This window comes from Elgaria multicarinata, chromosome 12 (assembly GCF_023053635.1).
Source record: "Elgaria multicarinata webbii isolate HBS135686 ecotype San Diego chromosome 12, rElgMul1.1.pri, whole genome shotgun sequence".
Taxonomy (NCBI): domain Eukaryota; kingdom Metazoa; phylum Chordata; class Lepidosauria; order Squamata; family Anguidae; genus Elgaria; species Elgaria multicarinata.
The window spans coordinates 19,940,778-19,965,073 of record NC_086182.1 but is presented as its reverse complement, the minus strand read 5'-3'; the positions used below and the strand labels follow the sequence as shown (position 1 = coordinate 19,965,073).

Sequence of the window (24,296 nt, the reverse complement as noted above, 5' to 3'; positions counted from 1 at the left end):
GCTCATTGGGTGACTTTAGGCCAGTCACTAACCTATCTCACAGGGTTGTTATGAGGATAAAATAGAAAGGAGGAAGGCCATGTAAGCTACCTTTAGTTCCTTGCAGCAGGAAAAAGGTAGGATATAAAAGTAATAACAAACAAACAAAAAACTTGTTCGGGCAGATACACATTTAAAGAGACAGGTTTGTCACTGTCATGCCTAAGTCAACCCTAACGTGCATGTGCAGGTTATCTGTTACAAGCTAGTGATAATGTGTCAGAATGGTCCCAAGAGGAAGTCTCACGGCAAATATTTACCGAAAAGGTAAATATTCTCTTGCCTTCTCAAAAGATGTAGGTAAGTCAAGAAACGTAGCCTTAGGAATTTGAACATAAATTTATGAAATAAAAACAATCTAAACATGTTCAAAAGAGTAAACAGAGAAGACCTTGAACATACAACATTGGGAACCTATTACAGTAAAGCTTGATGCTGACAATCATTGAGACTAATATTGTAATTGCTCTACTTAGAAGCCTTTAATTAAGATGATGCTGAATATATCAGGTGTTTCAATCTATGCATGTATAAGGCTTGTATTTAGTATTGTTATGCTAATATTTTTATAGTAAAGAAATAAGTCTTGTCTCATAGAGTGATTTCTCAAAATAAAAAAAATCTGTATGATCCACATCTAGAGTAAATAATTAATTTTACTTCAAGATAGCATGTGGTTTTGTGAGGAATCTGAATATATTAAGTAGACCACTAGCCTGCACTTGCCTACGTACTGATAATATATTTTGAGAACCTCCGAACCAGGGTATATGCTACACATTTCCCAAAAATGAAGAAATGCATCATCAACAAAAAGGACAAAAGAGGGAACTGGTTTGCACAAAATTTGCATATGCTAATTTATGTGTATAGATGTGACGTTAGAAATAATTACTGGATTGTAAATGGAAATATAACACATCTTGCCATCGCGGAGAAGACTGTGACCAGGTAACCTTTGTGCATGATCTTTCTACCATCCAGGTGCCAACTGTTGATGGACAAATTCAAGGACTCTACTCTCTCTTCTGATGATTTTTTATAGTCAAACAGAAAAGACTGGGCAGACCTTCAAATAGAAGCTGCCATTAAATAGAGAACTGTGCTCTGTAAAGTAGAATGCGTTGCCACTCTAGTCCAAGGTCAGTTAAAGTAGGGTGACCATATGAAAAGGAGGACAGGGCTCCTGTTTCTTTAACAGTTGTATTGAAAAGGGAATTTCAGCAGGTGTCATTTGTATATATGGAGAACCTGGTGAAATTCCCTCTTCATCACCACAGTTAAAGCTGCCCTCTTTTAATTCTGGTCACTCTAGTATAGCTCCTGAAGCTTTAACTGTTGAGATGAAGAGGGAATTTCACCAGGTGCTGCATGCATACAAAGGACACCTGCTGAAACTGCCTTTTCTATGCAACTGTTAAGATACAGTAGCCCTGTCCTCCTTTTCATATGGTCACCCTAGTTAAAGAGAGGCTTAACATGTCATCACTGCTACCAGCTCACCTCCCTTTGTAAGGGTAAGTTTACTTGGAAAGCAGGGTTGGCATAGAGCAGAGGTAGGCAACCTGGTGACCTCCAGTCGTTTTGGACTATCATGGCCAATAGGAATTACTGGAATTGTATTCTAAAACATCTTCCCTACCCTTGTTGCCCAACCTTGGTATAGAGGTTTGGGGGCAATTTCCTCCACATTCGGTTTTTCTTGGAGAGACTCGAGCTTTGCCGAGAATTGTGCTAGAAAGTTCAGAAAAACTTAATGCATTCCCTGAATGAGCTTCCCCATCATAAATGCATGGTAAAACTTTCTGGGGCAGAATGACTCCTATCCCTCAAGCGGACTGGCCTGCCCTGGTCTCCTTCAAACATATACTGAAGAGGAATGGAGCGTCTCCCACTTGTTTTTCAGTAGCAAAATAGACTCCCAAAAATCCAGCTTTTTTTTAAAAAAAAAAAACCAGGATGTGCTGCAATCTCCTGCTGTGTGCAGGAAAAGTGGCACGTTAAAAACAGCCTCTGAATGGGACATGTGGTCTTCGTTTACTTCCTGTTTCCCCTCTGGGAAGAATAAGGAAGTGTGGAGAAGCGACAGCAAGGAAACACGATTTTCCCCTGTGTAATGACGCTCTATAAAGGATCAGGGAGGAATTGTAAGCTATGTTAGCAGCTGTTTGTACTGCCTTATGGATGTCTAACTTACCACTTTGAGAGCATAAGCTTCAAAGAATTGGGTGGCCAGATATTACTGAATATCTGCTGGAGATAAATGCCTAACATCCTTAAACCCTTTTGAATTTTCTTAGCTTCAGGACACAAGATCCCCATATTGCATCTTAGAGAGGAAGTATGGACATATACATTTTCCTCGCAGAGTCTAAAAACCTCCTGTACACCTCACTACGATTTCCAAAGCTTGGCATCTGTTTCAGTTCCATTATATAATAAACTGGTTGTGTGTGTGTGTTTTTAATTTTTTGCACTGTGGCTGTCTTTAAATCTACCTAGAAGGTACCCATGACGACATTGTTTCCATAGAAACTAATGTACTTCAAAGAGGGAAAAACAGAAGACTAAAAAAGGACCAAAAAAAAAAAAAAAAGGATTCAAACAAAATAATTGGCATAAACACAATGTTCACACTGAGCAAGCAGGAGGGGTGTCATACAGTTTTAATTGGCCACTTGTTTGAGAATGAAAGACCCATCTAGCAAGAAGCTTACTAGAAACGGTCGTTCTACCATCCTTGCTGGCATTAGTAGCTGCAGTGGGTTTGCAAATAGGGGTGCATCCAAACCAGCAGGGTTGAGGAGACGGGGTTTGAACAACCTGTTTCTCAAAGAGGAGGTGTAGTCCATACCACATAGCTGTTAGTTGCAGCCGTTTGCTTATTCTTCACATTTATAGACCATCTTCCCTTAAAAGAGCTCAAGGTAGGGGCACATGCTAAGATCATCTTCTTGGCTCGCCGCTTTGACCATGTAACTCCACTTCTGAAATCTCTTCATTGGCTTCCAATTCACTTCAGAATCCAATATACACTTCTCCTGTTGACCTACAAAGCTTTTCACTGTCTAGCTCCTTCCTATCTCTCCTCTCTCATCTCACACTATTGCCCCGCTCGTGCTCTTCGCTCCTCTGATGCCATGTTTCTCGCCTGCCCAAGGGTCTCTACTTCCCTTGCTCGGCTTCGTCCATTTTCTTCTGCTGCCCCTTATGCCTGGAACGCTCTTCCAGAACATTTGAGAACTACAAGTTCAACCGCAGCTTTTAAAGCTCAGCTAAAAACTTTTCTTTTTCCTAAAGCTTTTAAAACTTGATTTTGTTCTGACTTTATACTGTTAGTTTCACCCTACCCAGTGCCTGTTTACCCTACCCTGTGCCTGTTTGCTTTCTCTTCCCCTCCTTATTGTTTTATTATGGTTTTATTAGAATGTAAGCCTATGCGGCAGGGTCTTGCTATTTACTGTTTTACTCTGTACAGCACCATGTACATTGATGGTGCTATATAAATAAATAAATAAATAAATAAATAAATAATAATAATAATAATAATACTCCATTTTTAACTTCATAAAAATCTTATGAGGTAAGTCAGACTGAGAGAGTAGCTGAATTCAGACAGCCTCCCCCTCTCTCCTTCACATGAGAGAAGAGAAGATTTAAAAGCTTCCAGTCATAGTTTGTAATAAACCAATTTCCCACTTAGTCCAAATACAGGAAACTGTGGTTTGTACAAACCATAGTGAGTTAACAAACCAGGATAACAAATGAGGATTTGATTCTGGTTTGCTATACTGGTTTTTGACCTCAGACATACCACAGTTTTGGAAACCAGATTGTTTAAAATCACAACCAGAAGCTTGAAAGTATTATTTCATTTTAATTAAATCATCTTCCTTGTTATGTGTGTTCCACCGGTAAGTGAAAACATTTCTCTTTAAACAAACATTTGCTTTTGCTTAATTTTATTTATTGTTGCTGCTGCTGCTGCTAATATGCTTTAATCATTAGTTATGTTTTTTCTATTTTGTAAGCTACTTTGAGTAACTACTTTTATGGAGGGGGAAAGTGGGATAAAAATTTCTTCAATAATTAATTAATAACTAAATAAGCAAAAATGCAACAATTTGCTTGATTTGCACATTAGATTTTTTTTCTTTTTAAAATGATCTTGAATATAGGATTGAAAATGTGTGGAATTTCCTTGTGAAATCTCAGGAGCGGTTCAGGTAGGATTTCTATTGGTTAGTGGGTGGAGTAGGGGACTTCAGTGTCCTCCTTCCCCCCTTCCCATGTGTAGAAGATGTGTTATTCTTTTTCCAAAATACCGTATTTCTTCGATTCTAAGACGCACTTTTTTCCCTAAAGTAACAGCTCTAAAAATTGGGTGCGCCTTAGATTCGATGGCGCCTTAGAATCGAAGAAATACGGTAATTACATTTGTCGAGTCTGCAGCGGGACAGGCGGGGAAAGAGGGTAGGGGGTGAAGAGCGCGAGAGAGAGAAAGGAGTGGAGAGAGAAGCGGGGGGGGGAGAGGGGCAGCGTCTCGGAGCATCTCAAATGTTGCCGCCGGGAGCCGGCTGGGAGGGACCCCAGCTCCGGCAGGCCAGCGAGCTTCCAAAGAGCTCGGCCTCGCCTCTGTTAAGGAGATGGGAAGCGGAAGAATCACCTGAGCAGCGCTGGTTGGGCTCGCCCGCCCACCCCCTCCCGTCCGTGTGAATGGTGCAGACCAGCATTTGAATGCATGTGTGGCTGCCCGTTCCCAGGCAGGGGACGATTGGTTCCTGCTTCCCATTCATGTAACCTGCCTCTATGCGTGTGCGTGTGGGTGCGCGCGTGCTTGTCTGTGTCTCGCTCGCTCCCTGTTCCTCTCCCCCTCCGCTGCGTGTATGTACCGTAAAATTGCTTTGCTGGCTGATTGGAGAAATTTATTTTTTCTTCGAATCAAACCTTTTTTTCCCTGTTGGTGGCACTGAAATTAGTGTGCGCCTCAGATTCGATGGCGTCTTACAATCGAAGAAATACGGTAAGTAGTTATAGGGATATTTCCATAATTTACTATGTCACAAAATTCTTGACATAGGATCTGGGATTATTTGCTCAGAACTGTATTTATCTCTCTTGCATGCTTTTCTACACAAGACTGTAAATATGCAGCATCTACTTTTGGTTTCATCACAGAATTGAGATCCCTGAGCTACACAAGGAATGTATCTTTTCCTGCTTTTCTGCTACATAACCTCTGGGTAGGACAGTGGTATAGGAGAATAGCTCAAACACACAAGAGGAAACCGTACTTTCTTTCGCTATCAGAAACAATACCTCAATTTAGCTGCTCTAAAAATCTCACAGAAACTGTTGTTTACAAAAGAAGCAAAACTGGAGGGTCACAATGTCATCTAAAGAATCCGTAAACATGAGTAGGGAATGAGGAGCGCACAACCAATGCCTCATATAGAAAAGCTCTTAATGCGTAAGTGTAAATGGCACACAGCTTTGGACAATGACAAGTGAGAAACAAAGGCTGGATGGACATGAGCCTATGCAGGCATAGGCAAAGAAGTCCTGGCCTGCCCCATCCTAGCTTTGGACATTTGCAATCTATATTGCCTCTATTCATTCAAGATTTATAACATGCCTATAAAATGCCCTAGCATCCAGATGGAGTTTTATGACCGATTTTACACTTTTAACTGATTATTATTATTATTATTATTATTATTATTATTATTATCGGGTATTTATAGTGCTTTACTTGATTTTTATTGTTATTAGAATGTTTCTTTTTAATGCAAAAGGAATACATTTGTGTTAGTTTAGTTTGAAAAGTGGAGCAAAATTAGTTTGAAAGCAAGGTTATACATAAATTAATAAAATAAATACATAAGATTGGGGATATTTAGAAATTTTCATGTTGAAAATCCCAATTTTTGACCATAAAACCCAAGGCTGTGTACACAGGGAGTTCCTACCCAGACAGTTTCCCATCCTGGCACATGATCAGACCAGACCTGCTTAGCTTCAACAGGGGTACCTCCAGAAGGAAGGCATTGTGCAGCTATTCTGTCTTTCCTTCCTTAACAAGAAAGGAAAAGAATAGAAAGTAGGAAAACAAGAGAGGTTTACAAGTTGAAGGCAATGTTGCCTGGACCCTCAGTAAAATCCCATGTATATGGCTAGGTGACTGCAGAATAAAAGCCTCATCTGGAAGCACCCCAAAATTGCTGCATGCTATGCTCTCCCTTTTTCTTTTCCATGTCCACTCAAAAGCTTCAGAATTTGTAAGGCTCCCAATGTCGTATTCTCTAGGAGATACCAGATTTTATACTTATGCAGCATATTTATTTATTTATTTTATTGCATTTATACACCACCCCATAGCCGAAGCTCTCTGGGTGGTTTACAAAAGTTAAAAACAGTAAACATTAAAAACAAATATACAAAGTTTAAAAACATAAAAAGCATAAAAACAACAGTATCCTTATAAAAACAGCTATTCTGGGGTCCGTTAAAAAACAAACAAACTCAGCATATGTTGTTAAATGCTGTTAAATGCCTGGGAGAAGAGAAAGGTCTTAACCTGGCGCTGAAAAGATAAATGTTGGCGCTAGGCAAGCCTTATTTCACAGATATGTGAAATAAGTTCAGTGCTATGAACAGCTGCCCCACCTAGGTTCCTATTACTCTGCCTCTAACGTATTGCTCTTCCTTCAAGCATTTGCCCCTTCTTCTCAGGTCTGGGATAGAAAAAAAAACACCCACAGCTTGGAGGTTGCACAAGGGAAATCTACTTAAAATGTACTACTGGGACAGTATGCAAATTAAAAATATTCAGTACAAGTTTGACATGCCAGTATAATTTATTTTGATTCTGTAACGAGGCAGTGGAGAGCAAAGTGTTTCAGTGCAAATTTCTACCTTCGCTGATAATGGGGAAGAGTGGATTGGCTGGTCAATCATGGCCACCATGATTCGGAATCATCTGATACAAGTAAATGTAAGGCCACAGGTGAAAGAACGCACACAATATGCTTACAATTCCTAGAGAATTTGTGGACTAGGATGTTCCATGCTCTATAATGGCAACTATTGGTAGCGTCAACAAGCTGCTGCTACCATGTCAAAGCAGCATCTCAGGACATCTCAAATAATGCAAAACGGTCTGCCTTTTAACAGAGAATAAAGCATACAATATAGAAAACATGCACATTTGAATTATGTCGGTGCAGAGTGGAGGGTGAGAGCAAGAGGTAGCTTTATTTATTAATTAATTAAAATTTATATACCATCCAACTGGCAGATGCCCTCGGGGCAGTTTATAATCATTTAGAAACAACAACCAAACCAATGAAATAACAACCAAAATAATAAATATAACAATGAAAATATCAAACTATTAAAACATTAAGGGTGCAATCCAATGCATTTTTAGACAGAAAAGAAGTCCTATAATGCTCAGCATCCCCTAGCCAGGACATTTTCCTGTCTAAACATGCATAGGATTACATCCTAAAAATGTTTTTAAAACTTAAAGCCAACTTAATTATCAGAGCACCAGATCAGAAATTAAATGCCTGCTAAAAGAGGAAGGGATCTGAACCTGGGATCTAAACATATATAGAATGAAGATAGCAGGTGCAACTAGCTGGGAAGGACATCCCATAGATGGGGGCCACTACAGAGAAGTCTCTTTTCCTGGTAGTCTGGTAGTTCCCTGCGGTTGGGGAGTGGCTGCTAGACGTATCAACTGTGCTGACTGGGGATTAATCCCAATCTCAAGATGTTCTGGTTGCAGAATCCAGGTTGTGGTTTTATTAATGTAGAATTTTAGAATCGGGACCAGTTAAAAATTACTGCAGCCTGAAAAGATTTGCATGTGCCACATGAGCAAGGACACAAACATGCATATTTCTGTTGGAACAGATTCTGGACAACTGCTTTCTCAGCCTGGGAGATAATCAAAATATCAGCTCCCAGAAGTGAATAAACATTCCCTCATCCTTTTCCTCATTGAACAGTCCTCCCAGGAAAACATACACAGCAGGAGAGAATCCTCAACCCTCCCAAACCCCTCTTTTAAAACAAGGGGTCCCATCTATTCCCACTTTTCAATGCTTACCGATGTTGGAATGCTTCAGGAGACGGCAGATTCGAGCTTCTCGCTCCAACTTCTGATGATCTGGAGAAAAAATAGAGAGCAAGCACACTTTAGGATTCCATTAAATCAGTTAATCCTGAGTGTATTCCCCTTTGTATTTAGTTTCTGCCAGAACCTCAAAGACAGAGGCGAGCATTTATCCCATCTTAGAGCTCATCTACATATTATACAGCATTGAACTGGTAGAATTGTGGTTTGGACTGCTTCATATTAAATGCCAGAGTCCTATCTTGGAATGCTCCCACACTTTTTTTAAAAAAGGCATTTCAGAGCCTACATTTCCCTGCTTTGCCATTTTTTATTTGCAGGGAGTTTTTTGTGTGTTTTTTAACATCATGGAGAATTAAAGCTTCTTATTTCTACCACTCCCTGAATCTGAAATGGCATGGTTCATTTCACCCCTTTATTTTGCTGTATGTTTAGACAAGGCCTCAATGAGCTAAAAACTTATTAAATATCTCAAATACTAAACTTATTTCTTCAGCTCCCAGATGAGGCTTTTATCCTGCAATCGCCTTTTTTCATTCAAGGAATTGTACCAGGGGTTCAGATATTATTGTCATCTTCACCTTTTAAACCATCTGCATTTCTTTGGCCCTTTTTCTTACCACAAAAACTCCCTTAAGGAGGGAAAGATGTAACAGAAACATAACAGTAGCGCTAAGAACTCTCTGTCTGGGTACACCCACATAGTCCAGGTAAGGATCACATAAAGACTGTAGTCCTAGTTACCACTGAAATGTTCAGAAATAGATCCAGCATCTTCAGGCCAAATGTTACCCAAAGTGCACAGAAGGTTTCAGAACCCACTCAGCAACTTAGCTTGATATAAATATATATGTGACATGTTATCAAAAGTATTATTTTGGAAAATTAGCTTCTTCTGTAAAAGAATATAAGTAACATAAATCATAACTGCTAATAGCTTCTAAATCTAAAGCCTAACAAAGCCATTCTTTATATAATCAGCTTCTATCATGTCTCCCTTCAGTTCTCTTATTGTTCTAAACTAAGACTTTGGGAACTTTTCCATTAAGAACCTGAGTAAGGGGGCACGATAGAACAGGGGGGTAACATCTGGTGCGCTCTAGTTGTTTCAGACCACAACTCTCTTATTTTCCAGTCCGCATGGCCAAGGATTAGGAGAGTTGTAGTATTTTATGGTTTTAATTGTTGTGAACTTTCCAGAGAGCTACTGGGTGGTATAGAAATGAAATGAAATGAAATGAAATAAATAAATAAAATTACAAACCGGGTTGAGAAAACAAAGAAATTATTTTCTGACTTATTTAATGCACCGAGTTCAGGATTGTTCAACTGATGAAACGAGTACTGAGTTCAGTAGAAACAAAATGAAGTACTTTGCGCAACACATAATTAACACTGTTTCCCTGTCTCAGGATGTTATTGCCCTCTCTGAGGCAGAAGCAAGGGTGTTACCTTTCTATATAGATATCTGACTTCTCTGACTCTGCAAACTGAAATAAAATTGGTATCGTGTGTAATTACCATCTCGTCAGACTAGTGTTTAGACTGGAAGCCTGTAGGTACGACCTACTGTCTTAACCTTTACACAGCAATTAGCCATTTTAGGTGCCCTAAGAGGGGAGTACAATGCACACACACACAAGAGTAATAGCGCTATCTAGAGCCTTAATTTTTATGCTTTCTTCTGCGCTATGACTATACAAATAGACGAGGGCTGGGAGCTGCAGTCCAACAACATCTGCAGGACCCCCCCCCACTCCCCCCACTAGTGGGATAGTTGGACTGATTGGTTCAGTTTGGGAGTAATGTCACACCATGTCTCCCCCCACCCCCCAATCAACACTGGGCAACCAGCAGACAAAAAATGGCTCGTGGTGTTAAGAAATCCAGCATCCCTACAGTACAGATTTGCTCGGCTTACTGTTGAAGTCTAACCTGAGTTGAAATGCAGTGGCATATAAGAGGATGAAAGACACTCTTCTCTGAAAGAGTACACACTTCTTGAGATTCAGAGCTTCCAAAAATGTTCACCGACTTTGTTCATATGTAACATGAAATAGACTTAAACTGTTATGTACATTCAGGTATCAAGTAACCCCTTCCCTTATTCAGAAGCACATATATTGTAAACTGCCCAGAGAGCTTCTGCTATTGGGCGGTATAAAAATGTAATAAATAAATAAATAAAAAATAAAAAAACACTCCAGACAGACAGGCTCCCCTGGAAACAATAAGAATTGATCGCTTCTAAGTTTGATTCCGTTTGAGACTTCATACATATATTCAGAAAGGACTGGATAGGGGTTACCAGTCAAGATGTGTATTTCAGCCTTCAGTTTAGAGGATTTAATCTGTAGGACTGCAGTGTAGTGTCCATTTCCACACTTTAAGAATGAATGAGGTCTTGAAACTTGATTATCATGAGTCAAATGGAATGTAGTTAACGGATCAGTTGATCCGACTAGTTTGATTTCATTAGTATCCGACTAGTTTTATTTTATTAGCGCAATAGCGCAAGTCTAAAAATGGTTCTATTAAAAATATTTATAAAGTGAAATTAAGGAAATATTACTGTGGGGGAACAGAAATGGACATTTCGTTTTACATGGTAGGTGCAAATCCCTGAGTAACAACTTATACACAGTAAGTGACAAAACAATCAGTGGACTGGCTTTTTCCTGCAAAATCTTCCGACTACCTATCTGCACATTTGTTCTGCATATTTCTCTTGCCAAACGCCACCCTATCCAAATTTCTGTGGAAAATCTCCATAATTACGACTGCAACACTTGAGTTGATTTGTATATTTGCATAATTTATTCCAAGCAGGGTATTAGCGCTTCCTTGATCCAAAGTACAGACAGTGCAAATGATGCCGTTTGGAGGCCGCTGCGACCACCATTACCAGGTCTGAGTCAGAACTTGGGTGAAAAATGTCAGGCCTTGAAGAAAATGGAAAGGCCCACTGAGCACTTGGCAACAGTTGCCTAATTCTCTCCCTCTCTCTCTCCTTCATTTCTACTGTTCATTGTTATAATGAAAAAAAGCTTAATAAACTACTGATAAAGAGATCCAGATACCCACGGCAATCGGAGCAGCACTGGACATGACCCAAATTTGGAGGGAGCAGGAAATATCTTGCACATCCTGTTCCTTTGCATCACTGCTGTATCCAAAATAGATTTTTCTTTTTGCATCTCTCCCACCTGAGAAATACACAAGCGCCTCATGCAGCTGAAGCTCTCTCTCTATATATGTGTCGCAACTGGAGCTGCACGTAGAACGTTCCTAAAAATAAGAACTGCCTGGTCAGACTCTTTTCTAGGCAGAAAAAATACATATGCAATTTCCTTAATCATCCACATGCCACTTGCCTTTAAAAAACAACAACACCTTTGCAGTCTTTGCTTCATTTATCTTCGCTGAAAGCTTTGAGAGGGACACTTTTGAGTTCCATAACATAGACAAGAGGTTGAAAGAAAATGAGGACTCTGATTCCAGCCAATCAGTACTGTACAGATTCAGTTTCTGTTGTAACAATGCAGGACACGTTATGATGTGAGCCGTGCTGACTCCTGGTTTTGGAGAGATACTTAGCAAGATACTTTCAGCTGGCGCCTTCTCCGTGCCTGTGTCACCACCACCTATTTACATGCCTCCCCGCCCCCCTCTCTGGGCCCAATCCAAATAACTGTTCATAGGAGAAGTGCAAAGAAAGTGGGCACTGCTGCTGCTGCATTGCCTTGCTCTTGCACACTTGGAGAGCGAGCAAACAGGGAGCAACAGGAAGGAGAAGCAGGCCAGGAGACTCTGGGGCATAGTTGTGGACATCAGCACGTGCTCTATGATGCCATTCCCAGATGCCAGTCCAAGAACTGAGAGAGAAGAAAGTGGATCGTGATACTTCTAAGCCCATTAAAAAAGCAAGACTTGAACACAGTTCTCTCAATGCCACTATTAGTGCATATTAAGCAGACCACACCATCTATCAGAGCAATCTTTTACCTAGTAAAAATAGAATTCATTTCTAGGTAAACTATGGAAAATAAGCCTCTGTGCTACCTATGAGCCTCTCTAGTAATTTCAATCACTACCCCTACCCCGCACCTCACTTGAATGGGAGGAAATTGCATCCATTTGCAAACTGTCCCCACTGCAGCCTCTAACAAAAGCCCTGGCCAATATGCTAGAGGCAAGTGACAATGCCCTTTGCCTTACAGCCAAAAAAAACTTGGAGTGGATTTTTGAGAGAGGGATTTCCCCTAATAAGGCAGTACATAGCCAGAGCAGGTTTTGTTACCAAGTCAGAAATCCTGCCCCAGTTCTCCGCACCCATCTTGGGTGGGAGTTTGCCCTGCCATTTTAAAATTCCTTTATTGGCTGGGTTCACACAACACGCTAACCCACTATGGGTTAGCATGTAGCATGAATGCAGTGCTATTTTCCCCCTCCACAAGTTGCTGGACAAGAGCTGGGGGGGGGGGACAGCAAAAACCAGTGATGTGTGGGTGTGTTGGAGGAAGTACATGCTCTTTAGTTGTGTGGAGGAACTTTGCAAAGGAGGTGGGGAAAGTGTTTAATTTCTGAACAACAGGGAACAACAGGGACTCAGACATGTGAGAAAGCGGTGGCATCTGTCTTGTAAGTCTTTATCCCTCACCGGGGCAGGAGGGGACAGGCTGCACTTGCTCAGTAGAAAGAGGAAAGTACTCTGCCTGTGCTCAGAAACTCTTTAGGTATATTCTACCTGGCCAGTAGGCATTACTGTTTGGCTTCCAAACCCAGCTGCAAAGTATAGAAGTCCCCTGTACCAAAGCATCAAACTTGCATCAGAAAGACAAGAAATCTAATGCTGCAAAATAAGTTTCTGCTCCCACATTCACTCTCCCAGCTTTCAATCACAATATATGATAAGGTCTTGTATAGCATGGAATCAATCCTTGCTTCCCTACTAATGCCCTGCCATTCCTTTACTCACTTAGATGACTGTTTCTGGAGTTGCCCTTGGCCTGCTGCTTAAAGTAAAGACTCATCTTTAGATCAGGAGTGACCAGAAGGTAGATATGGATCTCCTAGTAGATCTGGGTGATCTGTGGTAGATCAGCAAAGGAAGTCTGACTCCCAATTGTTGAACAATAGCAGCAACAAAATGACTCTCCTACAGAGAGTAGGAGAGTCATAAAATACACTTCTTGAAATGAAGAAAGTTTGGGGTTACAAAGAGGAGTTTTGTGTGAAAGGACTGTGAGCTCTGTGCTGTTCAGCAAATTGCTGCACTCAGAATTCTTTTATCCTGAGTGTATATGTTTCATTTTGGCACCAGGCTCTGGTTAGTAGATTTCAGGGTTTTAATAAAAATAAACAAAGTAGATCCCACAAACCTGAAGTCTGTCCACCCATGATGAGTGAGATATCCGTGCCTAGAACTGGAAGATTTTTTTCCATTTCCCTGCCACAGAAGCTAAAATAATAATACAAAGAACAACCTCACCTCTGTGAGGCCCCCAAAATCAAAAGGAAGTTTGGACTTACATGTCTCTTGGCACAGTGTTTCAACCCCTAACGGCCTGGATTTGAATGCTATTAGGTTACCAATAAATAGAGTGGCCAGATGTCGTTCTTGTAAAAGGGTTGTCCGTTCTTCCAGAATATCAAGAGCCCCACAGAACATAATGGATGTCTCTATTTCAAATACCATAGCCCCAAAATGTCTCTGATCTGGCAAAGTTTCCACTGAAATGATGTGCCCTTGCAATTAATACACAGCCGACATTCGTCCACCTGACAGCTGGCTGCAATTAGCAGCCTGTGATCAGGATGAAACCCAGGGGGGGATAGATCACTGGCTGCAAGTCTGAAGGGCACCAACAGAACGGTGAGATAGAGTTTCGGCTGTTTGCTTAGACGTGACTGTTCAGTTGTTTGCCATCAGGAGAAGCACTGAAGCTCAATTTCTGCAATGGTGAGAAGTATAATCGGATGGGAGAAATCAACAGAACCAGGGCATGTGCAGACAGTACATTTCAAGGGGTTTCTATGCACACACAAAGTGCAATGCTATACAAGGTTACGCAGAAGTAAATCCCTCAATATTCAGTGGTGCTTACTACCCAGATAAGTACTATCAGTAAGACTGTACAGAAATACAGAATTAGTTCAGGGGCGTGTACTTTGGGAAGCTTTTTCAATTGCAATTTATCAATTAATCCCAAATAAAGAAAAATGAGAGAACCCTATACAACGAGAGAACCCTTCGGCTGATACACCAGCTGCGCCCCTTCCTAGAGTTAGAAGACCTAAAGACAGTAGTGCACGCGCTGGTAACTTCAAGGCTCAACTTCTGCAATGCGCTCTACATAGGGCTACCTTTGTGCCTAGTCCGGAAACTTCAACTAGTTCAAAATATGGCAGACAGGCTGGTCACCGGTACACCTAGGCGTGACCATATCACACCAGTTTTAAAATCTCTTCACTGGCTGCCAATTAGTTTCCGAGCGAAGTATAAAGTGTTGGTTATTACCTTTAAAGCCCTACATGGTTTGGGTCAAGGCTACCTGCGGGATTGCCTTCTGCCCAACAATCCGCCCCGCACACTCAGGTCCTCTGGAGAAAATCTACTTCAGCTAGCAAAAACTAGATTAAGAGGACCTTCTCTTCTGCTGCTCCCAGACTGTGGAACGGCCTGCCAGAGGAGACTCATCAACTTAACAGTCTACTAGCATTCATAAAAGCTATAAAGACTGATCTCTTCCGGCAGGCCTATCCAGTGGAATTTTAAGATGTTTTTTTAGGATGTTTTTAACAATGTATATTACGTTTTAATTCAGTTTTATTATTTTATTGTTTATTGTTGTTCTCCGCCTCGATCATAACAGAGAGGCGGGTAAGAAATAAATGTATTATTTATAAATAATAAATTATTTATATTTGTATCTGGTGGTGGCCCCCAGACTATGGAATGATCTCCCTGACAAGGCTCGCCTGGCACCAACGCTATCTTTCCAGCTCCAGGTTAAGACTTTCCACTTTGCCCAGGCATATGGCAGCACATCTTAATCACCCACATGTTTAGGTTTTTTTAACGGTTTTTAATGCTTTATGTGTGTATGTTCTGTGTTTTAGAATTTTAAATTTTGTATACTGTTTTTATCTTAATTTTAGAATTTCTGTAAACCGCCCAGAGAGCCCTGGCTATATAAGTGCAATAAATCAATAAATATTAAAATAATATTCAAGGGGTTGAATGCTAGAGGGGAAGAGAGAGGAATGTAGTTTATGGGGTTTCGGGCACATAAAACGATAAACTATGTACACTAAACTGACTATGGAACATAATCTCAAGTAAACCACACCTAATGTCTTCATATTTCTCTTGTTTGAACTCATGTCAACACAACCTCCACTTCTTACTTCAATTCTGAAGTACCACATGCTTAGCGAACACTTAGAAATGAATGCTGGCCTCTTAAAATGTGAGCCACCTATCTGGCCCTATGCATGACCCAGTGACTACAATTTGATGTTAACTCTTTTTTAAAAAAAAGAACCCTGAAGCTAGAAAAGCTGCACCTAACCATTTTGCTGGCATGATACAGATGTTAAATGCACAGAGATTACGTCAGGGGTGGGGAGTGAAATGGGTGACAGGCCTAGACTTCGCTTTCTCTTCACAAGCAAAAGACATAAAGGCATCCTTCTGTACACTAGAGGTGTACACAATTATGCATGGTGTGGAGAATGTGGATAGGGAGGTATTTTTCTATCTATCTCATAATACTAGAAGCTGGGGTCATCCCATGAAGCTGATTGGTGGGAGATTCAGGATAGATAAAAGAAAATACTTTTTCACTCAGTGCATAGTTAAACTATGGAATTCACTACCACAAGATGTGGTGGTGGCCACTAATTTTGATGGCTTTAAAAGGGAGGTGGATAAATTCCAGGAGGAGAAGGCTATCAATGGCTACTAGTCCTGATGGCTAAGTGCAACCTCCAGTATCAGAGGCAGTAAGCCTATATACACTAGTTGCTGGGAAATATGAGCAGGCAAGTGCTGTTGCACCATGTCCTGCTTGTGGGTTCCTGGTTGACATCTGGTCGGCCACTGTGTGAACAGAGTGCTGGACTAGATGCTGGTCTGATCCAGCATGTTCTGCCAAGCTTCTCCAGTGGTCCCATTGCCCACTTTTCTCCCGACCAGTGATGCAGTGCAAACAGGATTCGCAGCGCCATCACTTTTTATTAGCAGGACCACTGACGGTATCTATTGTTCCCCAACCCCCACTCAGAATTCTATGTTCCTCTGAGCACAGTTGCAATGCTCACAGAAGCTGGGAGGGTGGGTAGGCGCAAATAAATTTTCCCAGTAGCAAAATATTGTTTCTTGTTGTAATGTATTCTGGGATGGCTTCATCTTGAATGAACAATTAGGATCCATGAACTTTACAAAAGACCTGCTCCCGGTGGAAATAAAAACTCCTAGAACTGGTTTGTTTGATTGGGATCAACACAGCTGCCTGCAAGTGTGGACTCTCCTTGGGGACGTGGCTATGGGGACTGGCTGTTATGATGAATGTCTGCACTACAAAATCTGCCACTATACCACTGTTCCTGACTCCTGTAGTGAACAGGCATGGCTGGCCCTATAATGAGATGGAGCACCTCAAGTAGTTTGTTATAAGTATAAAAACAAAGTTTATTATAAATTATAAGTGTAAATATTATTCTTTCTCTGTGGAGGGAGGGGTCACTTGGGTTTATTCATTTCAGAGGCAAAAATGTCACACGCCATTGAAACACTAACCCATGGGGTGCTACTGATACATACTATTCCCTCTCACTGTCCCCAGCCTCTAAAGAATGACAGCTAGTAACAGCTTGTCCCTTTATTTATTTACAGAGCAGACCCAGCAGGTCTGATAGTTTTGAGAGATGCCTCAAGACACCAGCAACCCACAGTCAACAACTCTAGCAGTGACATAGCTATGATCTGTCTAGCACTAGATGGGGCTGGCTGAAGACTTCACATTCTGGTCACATGGAATAATCCGTGAGAATTGGGTGGATCATGCTGCTGTTTATTGCTTTCTCATCCTACCTTACACTTCTACTTTTTGCAACAGCTCTTGTTCTGTCGGGGGGTGGGGGGGTGGAGAGCATTGATGGCAGACTTCAAGCAAATGATTATCGGAAGAAGGTGCAACAGGACTGAGTAGGGTAAATGGGCAGACTTAGGGCCAAGCCAGACAAGTATACATTTGCTAAACATGTGCTCCTCAGTTTGGTATAAAGCAGAGGTAGGAGAGTTAACCTTTATTAGCAAACGGAGGTTGTGGCAGATGGGAGCAAATCCTACCACACTGCTTGAAGACTCCCCGCTTCTCAGCAGGTAGTACACTTCTGTTATCAAAGCCGGACTTGGGGTGTGATGGGAGGTAAGGAGGGGGGAAGTGAGGTTTCACTTTCATCACCCATGTGCTACCTTCACAGATAACAGTAGACCCCATCCCAGCTTTATAGCGAAACTGAAGAGTCTGCGTTAAGGAAACACGGGTATTTGGTTTGCTCCACAGAGAAAGCAGAGAGAACCAGGAATTTCCACCCACTCCTTTTCAAAGCAACACTTTCAAGACAAGAGTGTTCCCAACATTCTCCCAAACCATGTGTGAAACATTTATCCATGAACAGGTCTCATATGGCCAAGGCGGTATCTAAGTGACCGAACATAAGACGATGCAGGATCCATCTCATCGAGAATTCTGCTCAGACAGGGGCGAATCAGCTCCCTGGGGGAAACCCACAAACAGGATTTGAGTGTAATATCATCCTCCCATTTGGGTACTGCCATTGTCACTAACAGCCATTGATAACCATGTGGGCAAGACTATTTATATGGGTTTGACCCATATTTTATCTTCTGACTGGCATCATCATCACCTGCTATGTGATCTTGTAAGAGAGAGAGAGAGAGAGAGAGAGGGCATGGCTAGACCAGGGGGGTGGAGGAGTATGATTTCGAGCTCATCCCCCTCATCTACATGCGGCACACGACGTCCCAGGAGGAAGAGGACATTGCGGCCGCCATTTTGTTTTTTGTTTTTCATCGGAGAAGAGCACACGAGCGCTCCTGCACAAAAGGTTAATAAAAAAAATCCCACTCACCCACCCCCTTGGTTACTTGTGAGAGCCAGGACAAACTGCAACACCCGTCCACATGTCCCGCAGTCTCGGAATCATCCCAAGGCAGTGGGAAAAAAGGGTAGGGCAATATCCCAGGGCAAGGGAGGGATCATCCCTCCCTGCTCCCAGGATTCCCTGTGCATCATGTGGACACACAGGGACGATCCTGGGACAATCCCCGGGATATCGCCCAGTCTAGCCATGCCCAGAGAGAGAAAGAGGTGCCTAATCTACACCTACAGCCCTTGTGCAATGGAGGAGGTGTGATAGCCGAGTTTGTCCTCTTCCGTGATCAGCACTCACGGGGCACACCCAAGCAAAGTTTACTGCAATGACAGGAATGCCGTTGCGGGAGCCATTATGGCGGTTCCACATGTGTATCGGTAAAAGTGGGCAGGGCTAGGCACATGGCTACGGGGCACAGGATTTTTTAAAAAACATTACTCCTGAGGGATTCGCACCAGCACAGCTACACAGCAACACATTGGGGGATAGGAACTATGATGAATATGCGTTCCTGCGCAGAGACACGTTTGCTTGTGTTTTCAAAAAAAAAACCAACACTCTGCGGTGAAACACGCTGATACCCATGCACATGCCCTCACAACTGACTGGCTGTTTGGTGGCCCCAGAACTCGTGGTGAACAGCAACAACCTCACAAACCGGGGGGGAGGGCACACCACAAACGTTCTTCACAATGGAAGTGAGAGAGGCGGAAAAACCATGACAAAAGCAGTCAAGGATATTCTGGGAAAACTGAGAGGTGGAGCCGCAATCGCCATGGGAGCAGGTGAACATTATGTGGCCCATTTGTGACAACTCTGATACAATCCTGCAATAAACGGCTGGTGTAGACTCCACCAGAGAGAGAGAGGAGGGAGGATTGAACCTGGTCCTGGGACATTCTGCAAAGCATGAACTCCTCATTAAGTTCTAGTCCTTTCAGTGGTGACGTGAGACCAGATATGAGAAAAACAATAGAAGCTCTACAATATTTGAGCAGGTCGTCAGATACGAATATCAGACATCACCCTGAGGAACAACAAGAAACAAACATGACAAAACAAACATTTTTAAATAAAAGATACAACAGAAAGATGGTGGTGTAGCTGCAAAGAAAGGAAGGATAAAAGCTGGGGGAGGGGGGAAAGAGCCTTTCTAATCTAAGCTATGTTCAGTATTTCAGTAATTTGCTCTTTCTGATGGCTGAGTAGCCACAGCAGACTACTCAAAGCAACTGTGTGTCATTAACAGGGACACAAGAGTGGAAGGATTTATAACCCTCCCACACTTCAATACTGCATAAAGGGACCCCTTGGGAGTTTTATCCCCTTCTGACATTTCACCATCTCTGGTATGGCACAGTACAGGAGGAGAAATAAAGGAATTAACAATCTTATGTAGCATAATATAACAAATACTTACAACTGACACCTCTTGACTTCTTAGTTTTAATCTCTGCAGCCAGAAGGAAAGACTCTAGCTGAGGCCAAAATCAGGCGCAGAGACCCAACCAATATTTCAGTATGCCAGAACAAGGGTGCTTTGCATCCCCCTCTCCGGCCCCAGCATGTGGAGGTGTGAACTATCTTGTTGCTTATTAACAATAAAGCTGACCATTAATTAATTAATTAATTAATATCCTGTCTTTCTGCCAAAGAATGGCACTCAAGGAAACTAACAATAAAATCCGAATTAAAACAAAATCTTAATTAAAAGATAGCATAAAAAACAAATAAATTAAAAACACATTAGAACCCAAAAGTAAAGGAAGAGAAATTCCAAAACCCACAAGGAAGCAATACTCTTATTAGGGCCACCCAAATGTCACAAATGTTAGATGTCAAGCAAAGCAGGGAGGGGCCGGGGGGAGGCAGAGAAAAAACTGGCTTGATGCTGGTCACAAACTAGGCTTTAGTCACAGGGCCAAATTATATGTGTCATGTTATTCATATCTTGAGCTGTCACATGGCTGATTCCCCCCTCCCAATAAATAGCTGTTGCAAGGGTAGCGGGGAGCTGACGCAGGCTGGGTCTGTGGCATGGGGAGGGGGGCTTTAACCCTTGACCCCTGCTGCAGTCTTGATCCAGTTCACCCCCTCCTTCCCCACATTGGCTATTTATTGCGGGAAGCCACCATACCAAAGCAAAAGACGTGGATAATGTCCATCTTAAGATGCACTTTGGGGAGGAGATAGAAAACTTAGGGCACAATCCTATACAGGTCTAGAATGGCTGGCTGGAGAAAGCTAGGAGTTGCAGGACGAAACATGCATAAAATTGCACCCTCAATTTGAATAGATTCTACTAAGTGCTACACAGGTTTCAAGTTGCAGCTAGGGTTGCTGGGACAAAGAAGGAAATAGCGGCTGCTGAGCCCTCGTTTTTGAAAACAGAAAATCCAGCAGTTACCCGTCTCCATCTCCAACCTAATCAAAACCACAGAGATTCCTTGAGAGGTTAAGAACCTGAGAACCAAGTGCCAGGCAGCTGTGCCATCAACCCCGACCTTGCTGAGTTCGCACACAGCCAGGGCTGCTGCCAACTCTTTAGTCACCTAGCTGATGCTGCCTACTAATCAGGGGCACATGCAGGCAGACAGGCTGTCTCTGTTGATGCTCAGGGATCCCCCTCAATCTGACACGTCAGGAGCCATTTCCACGGCAACAAATTGCTCCCGAACAGAGTGTTCAGCGAAACGGCTGTTGCCTTTGAAGGCTGGGGGAGGATCCTGCCGGCGTGCAGTCCTGCGCTGCGGGAAGCCACGCTTTCAGGCAGTGAGCAGTGTCCTTTCTTCCAGAGTCGGGGGTCACCGAGGAGTCTCTTGCTTTCCACCGACTCTGAATCCGCCTCTACAGAAGTGTCATGTGTGGCTGGAAGCAAGAATCTGATCTCAGAATCCCTAGGAGATGGAATGGCCAAACAGCTTATCTGCGCAGTAGTTTGCGAACGAAGCCATGTGTGCATTCAATGCAACCGCAACCTTCCCTGTCTTCACCCCCCCCCAACAACTTCAGCTTATGCTGACCCCCATTCTCTCTCTGACCAGCCACGTTATAGATGAGACACACAGTACACGTTGGTCTCACAATCAGAGAGTCAAATCACGTTGTCTCACGTTAAGAACCCGAAAACCTAAACAGCACCCACATAGCCAGTTCCCAAGTTCCTTTTAAAAGATGCCGATGCATTCTCAGAAGCCAAAAAATAACGTAAATACAATGCACACATATCCATTTGAAATCAAGAAAACCAACAGATTTCCAAAAGCTTGTTTTACATGTGTTTTAAAACAGAAATCCTACATTTCTGACATCTTTGTGCATTTTTATGAAGGGAGTTTAATTTCCCAAGTTCACACCCATGGTATTTAAGAAGTAAGGCAGAAAATTGACATTAGTTACTACTACTGCCTATGACAGTAGTTGGCAATTTGCTTATGTTATAAACAATTGCCTGCAGTAAGAACGTAACATTGCAAGCAGAGTACACGGTCTATTTGGAAACTGGTGTTAGGGCAAAATACAGCAGCATGGTTACTGGAACTGGTCAGATGGCAGCTATGATGGCTGCCTGTCCATTTGGGGGGCACAGTTCAAACTTCTAGTTTTAAACTATACAATACTAAATGGCTTGGGACCAGAACATCTGCTTCCACATGAACCTGCCCAGCTATTAAGATCAGCCTCAAAGTGTTTGCTCAACCACCCCCCTCCCACCATCTGGGAGACAGGACTTCTGTTGTTGTTCTTGTACCTTTTTAGAATTCTCTATCCAGAGAGGTTGGCCAGGTGCCATCTTTATTCTCTTTTTGGTGCCAGATGAAAATCTTTTCATTTATCCAGGCCTTGAGATACGTTTTTGCTCTTGTGCTGGATTTTTATTGCCTTCTGCAGCCTATTGGTTTTGTATGGCTTTATCTTACTCTTACGTTTTATCTATAATCCGCTCTGGACACCACACCTGAAGAGCAGCTGGGAAATGTTTTCAATAAACAACAACGACAAATCAAATCCAGTTAAGGGTGATTTCGATTTTAAAACATGCATTTAAAACAGCGAAGTCCACCAAAAGCCTTGACAAGGATTCACAGAGAGCAGGTGTGCGCACTCAAGATTTGATCATAGTCTGAACGAGTCACAGCAACAGTGGTGGTGAATCCAGAAGCTCAAATAAAGACCACAGTCTTCTGTTCTGTCATGATCCAGAAGAGCTATCAGCCCTGATTCGCTATGGCAAACACTATATAGCATTGCCATTCCATGCATAAACACACACTGAAAAACTGGCTTCCCCATGGGGACAGTATTGCTGATTCAAGGATGGCTGCCTTACCCCTTTCCTTGTGCAAGCCAGCCAGGCCTTTCCATACACTTCGTCATGTTGGAACAGAACTCTGAGTTACGCAAAACAGGGATCTAAGGGCTAGAACCAGCTGCTGCTCCACCAGTGACCCATTCCTGATATAGATTGCCATTTGATTTTTGTGAACCGCCCAGACAACTTCAGCTATTGGATGGTATAGAAATGCAATAACAAATAAATAAATACATTTTCAAAGACACCTCTTTGAAAATGTGGCTTTGGCATTCCTCCCAACTGTTCCTGTTGCCCATGAATATTCCCAATTTGCCAGGATCTGTTCCTGGCAAATTACTGTTCCAATTTTGTATATATTTCTGCCTTTGGGGCAGGCCTTGTTAGAATTTTTTTACTGCAAAGTGCTAGACTCCTCTTTTTCACGATTCAACTCTCTCCCTATGGTCTCCATAAGTTGTTGTTGTTAATTGAATTTCTTAGTTGACTTTCTCTTAAAAAAACAAAAAAAACAAAAACCTCAGGGTGATATATGAGATTAAAACACACCCAACTTAAAACAGCTAAAGACAATTCCCACTTAAATACCACAGCCCCATAAACATACATCTAAAGTTACATTTCTGAGGGCCAAATTACATATGATGTTTGTCCCATAGTTTGCTTTGGTGTGCTTGATTTTAAAAATAATAAATAGTGGGTGTACGACAGGAGCTGTATCAGGACCATTGCATGGGGGAGTGTGCCTTCAACCCTTTGCCCCCAGTATGAGCTCAACCTGAATTCCCCCCCCTCCATGCCTGCTATCCTCAATTAGCTGACATTAGTGTCAATGGGAGTTTTTGCCCCATTTGCAAGTAGCAAGGGTGGAGGAGATTCTGATTGGGACCACAGCAAAGAGAAAGGGGTTAAAATACCATCCCTCCAAGCTATGGTCCTGATCAGGCTCATCCTTTGTCTCCAGCCCTCCTTGCACACTAACTATTTATCTTTAAAAGTCAAACACACCAGGGCAAACTACATGACAAACGTCATGTCTAGTTGTTCAGCTCTGAGTGCCAGGTAAATGCTTCTTGTCTCCGATGCGCATGCATATAAATGCATGCACATGGACACTAAGGCACCACAGGATGTACAGAACAGTGGGTGCTAAGTTATATTTTGGACTTTTACCTTACTATGGGTCAATTATGCTTTTTTAAAAAATTACTGTTCATTATCCCTCCCACCCCGTCTATAAGTAACAACAAAAAACCAAGCAGACTGTTGAAGGGGCATCAACAGTGAAGAAATGGAAAGGTAGTGGGGCAATTATGTTTTCCTAATATATCTTTAGCAACAGATACCACTGAATTTGGCTTTTAAAATCAGTGGAAGACAGGCTATGGTAAAATAAATGAATGCAGCATGCAGCAGATGGAAGAGAACTTTCAGAAAGGAATAACAGTCGAATAACCACTCTGCCAGCGATCCTTGTATGAGAAGAGGATTGATATAAGCATGTCCCTATTTTAATCTGTGAAATGTTGAAGGTTATGCTTAGGACATACTCTGTAAGCAGCAGGGGAGTTGAAAGGATAAAGAGAGTCGTCTTTTTAGGATGACAGGATAAGGAGA

General features: G+C 42.2%; 1 protein-coding gene across 12 annotated transcripts in view; it reads right to left on the bottom strand.

The window, feature by feature from the left end:
- CAMK2B (calcium/calmodulin dependent protein kinase II beta) overlaps positions 1-24,296 on the bottom strand; it is a 202,055-nt gene that overhangs the window by 100,921 nt on the left and 76,838 nt on the right. For all 12 annotated transcript variants that reach the window (XM_063139573.1, XM_063139582.1, XM_063139581.1 and 9 more), the window contains exon 3: positions 8,156-8,215. In XM_063139573.1, the coding sequence (XP_062995643.1) occupies positions 8,156-8,215 (60 nt within the window). The remainder of the gene's footprint in view (positions 1-8,155; positions 8,216-24,296) is intronic.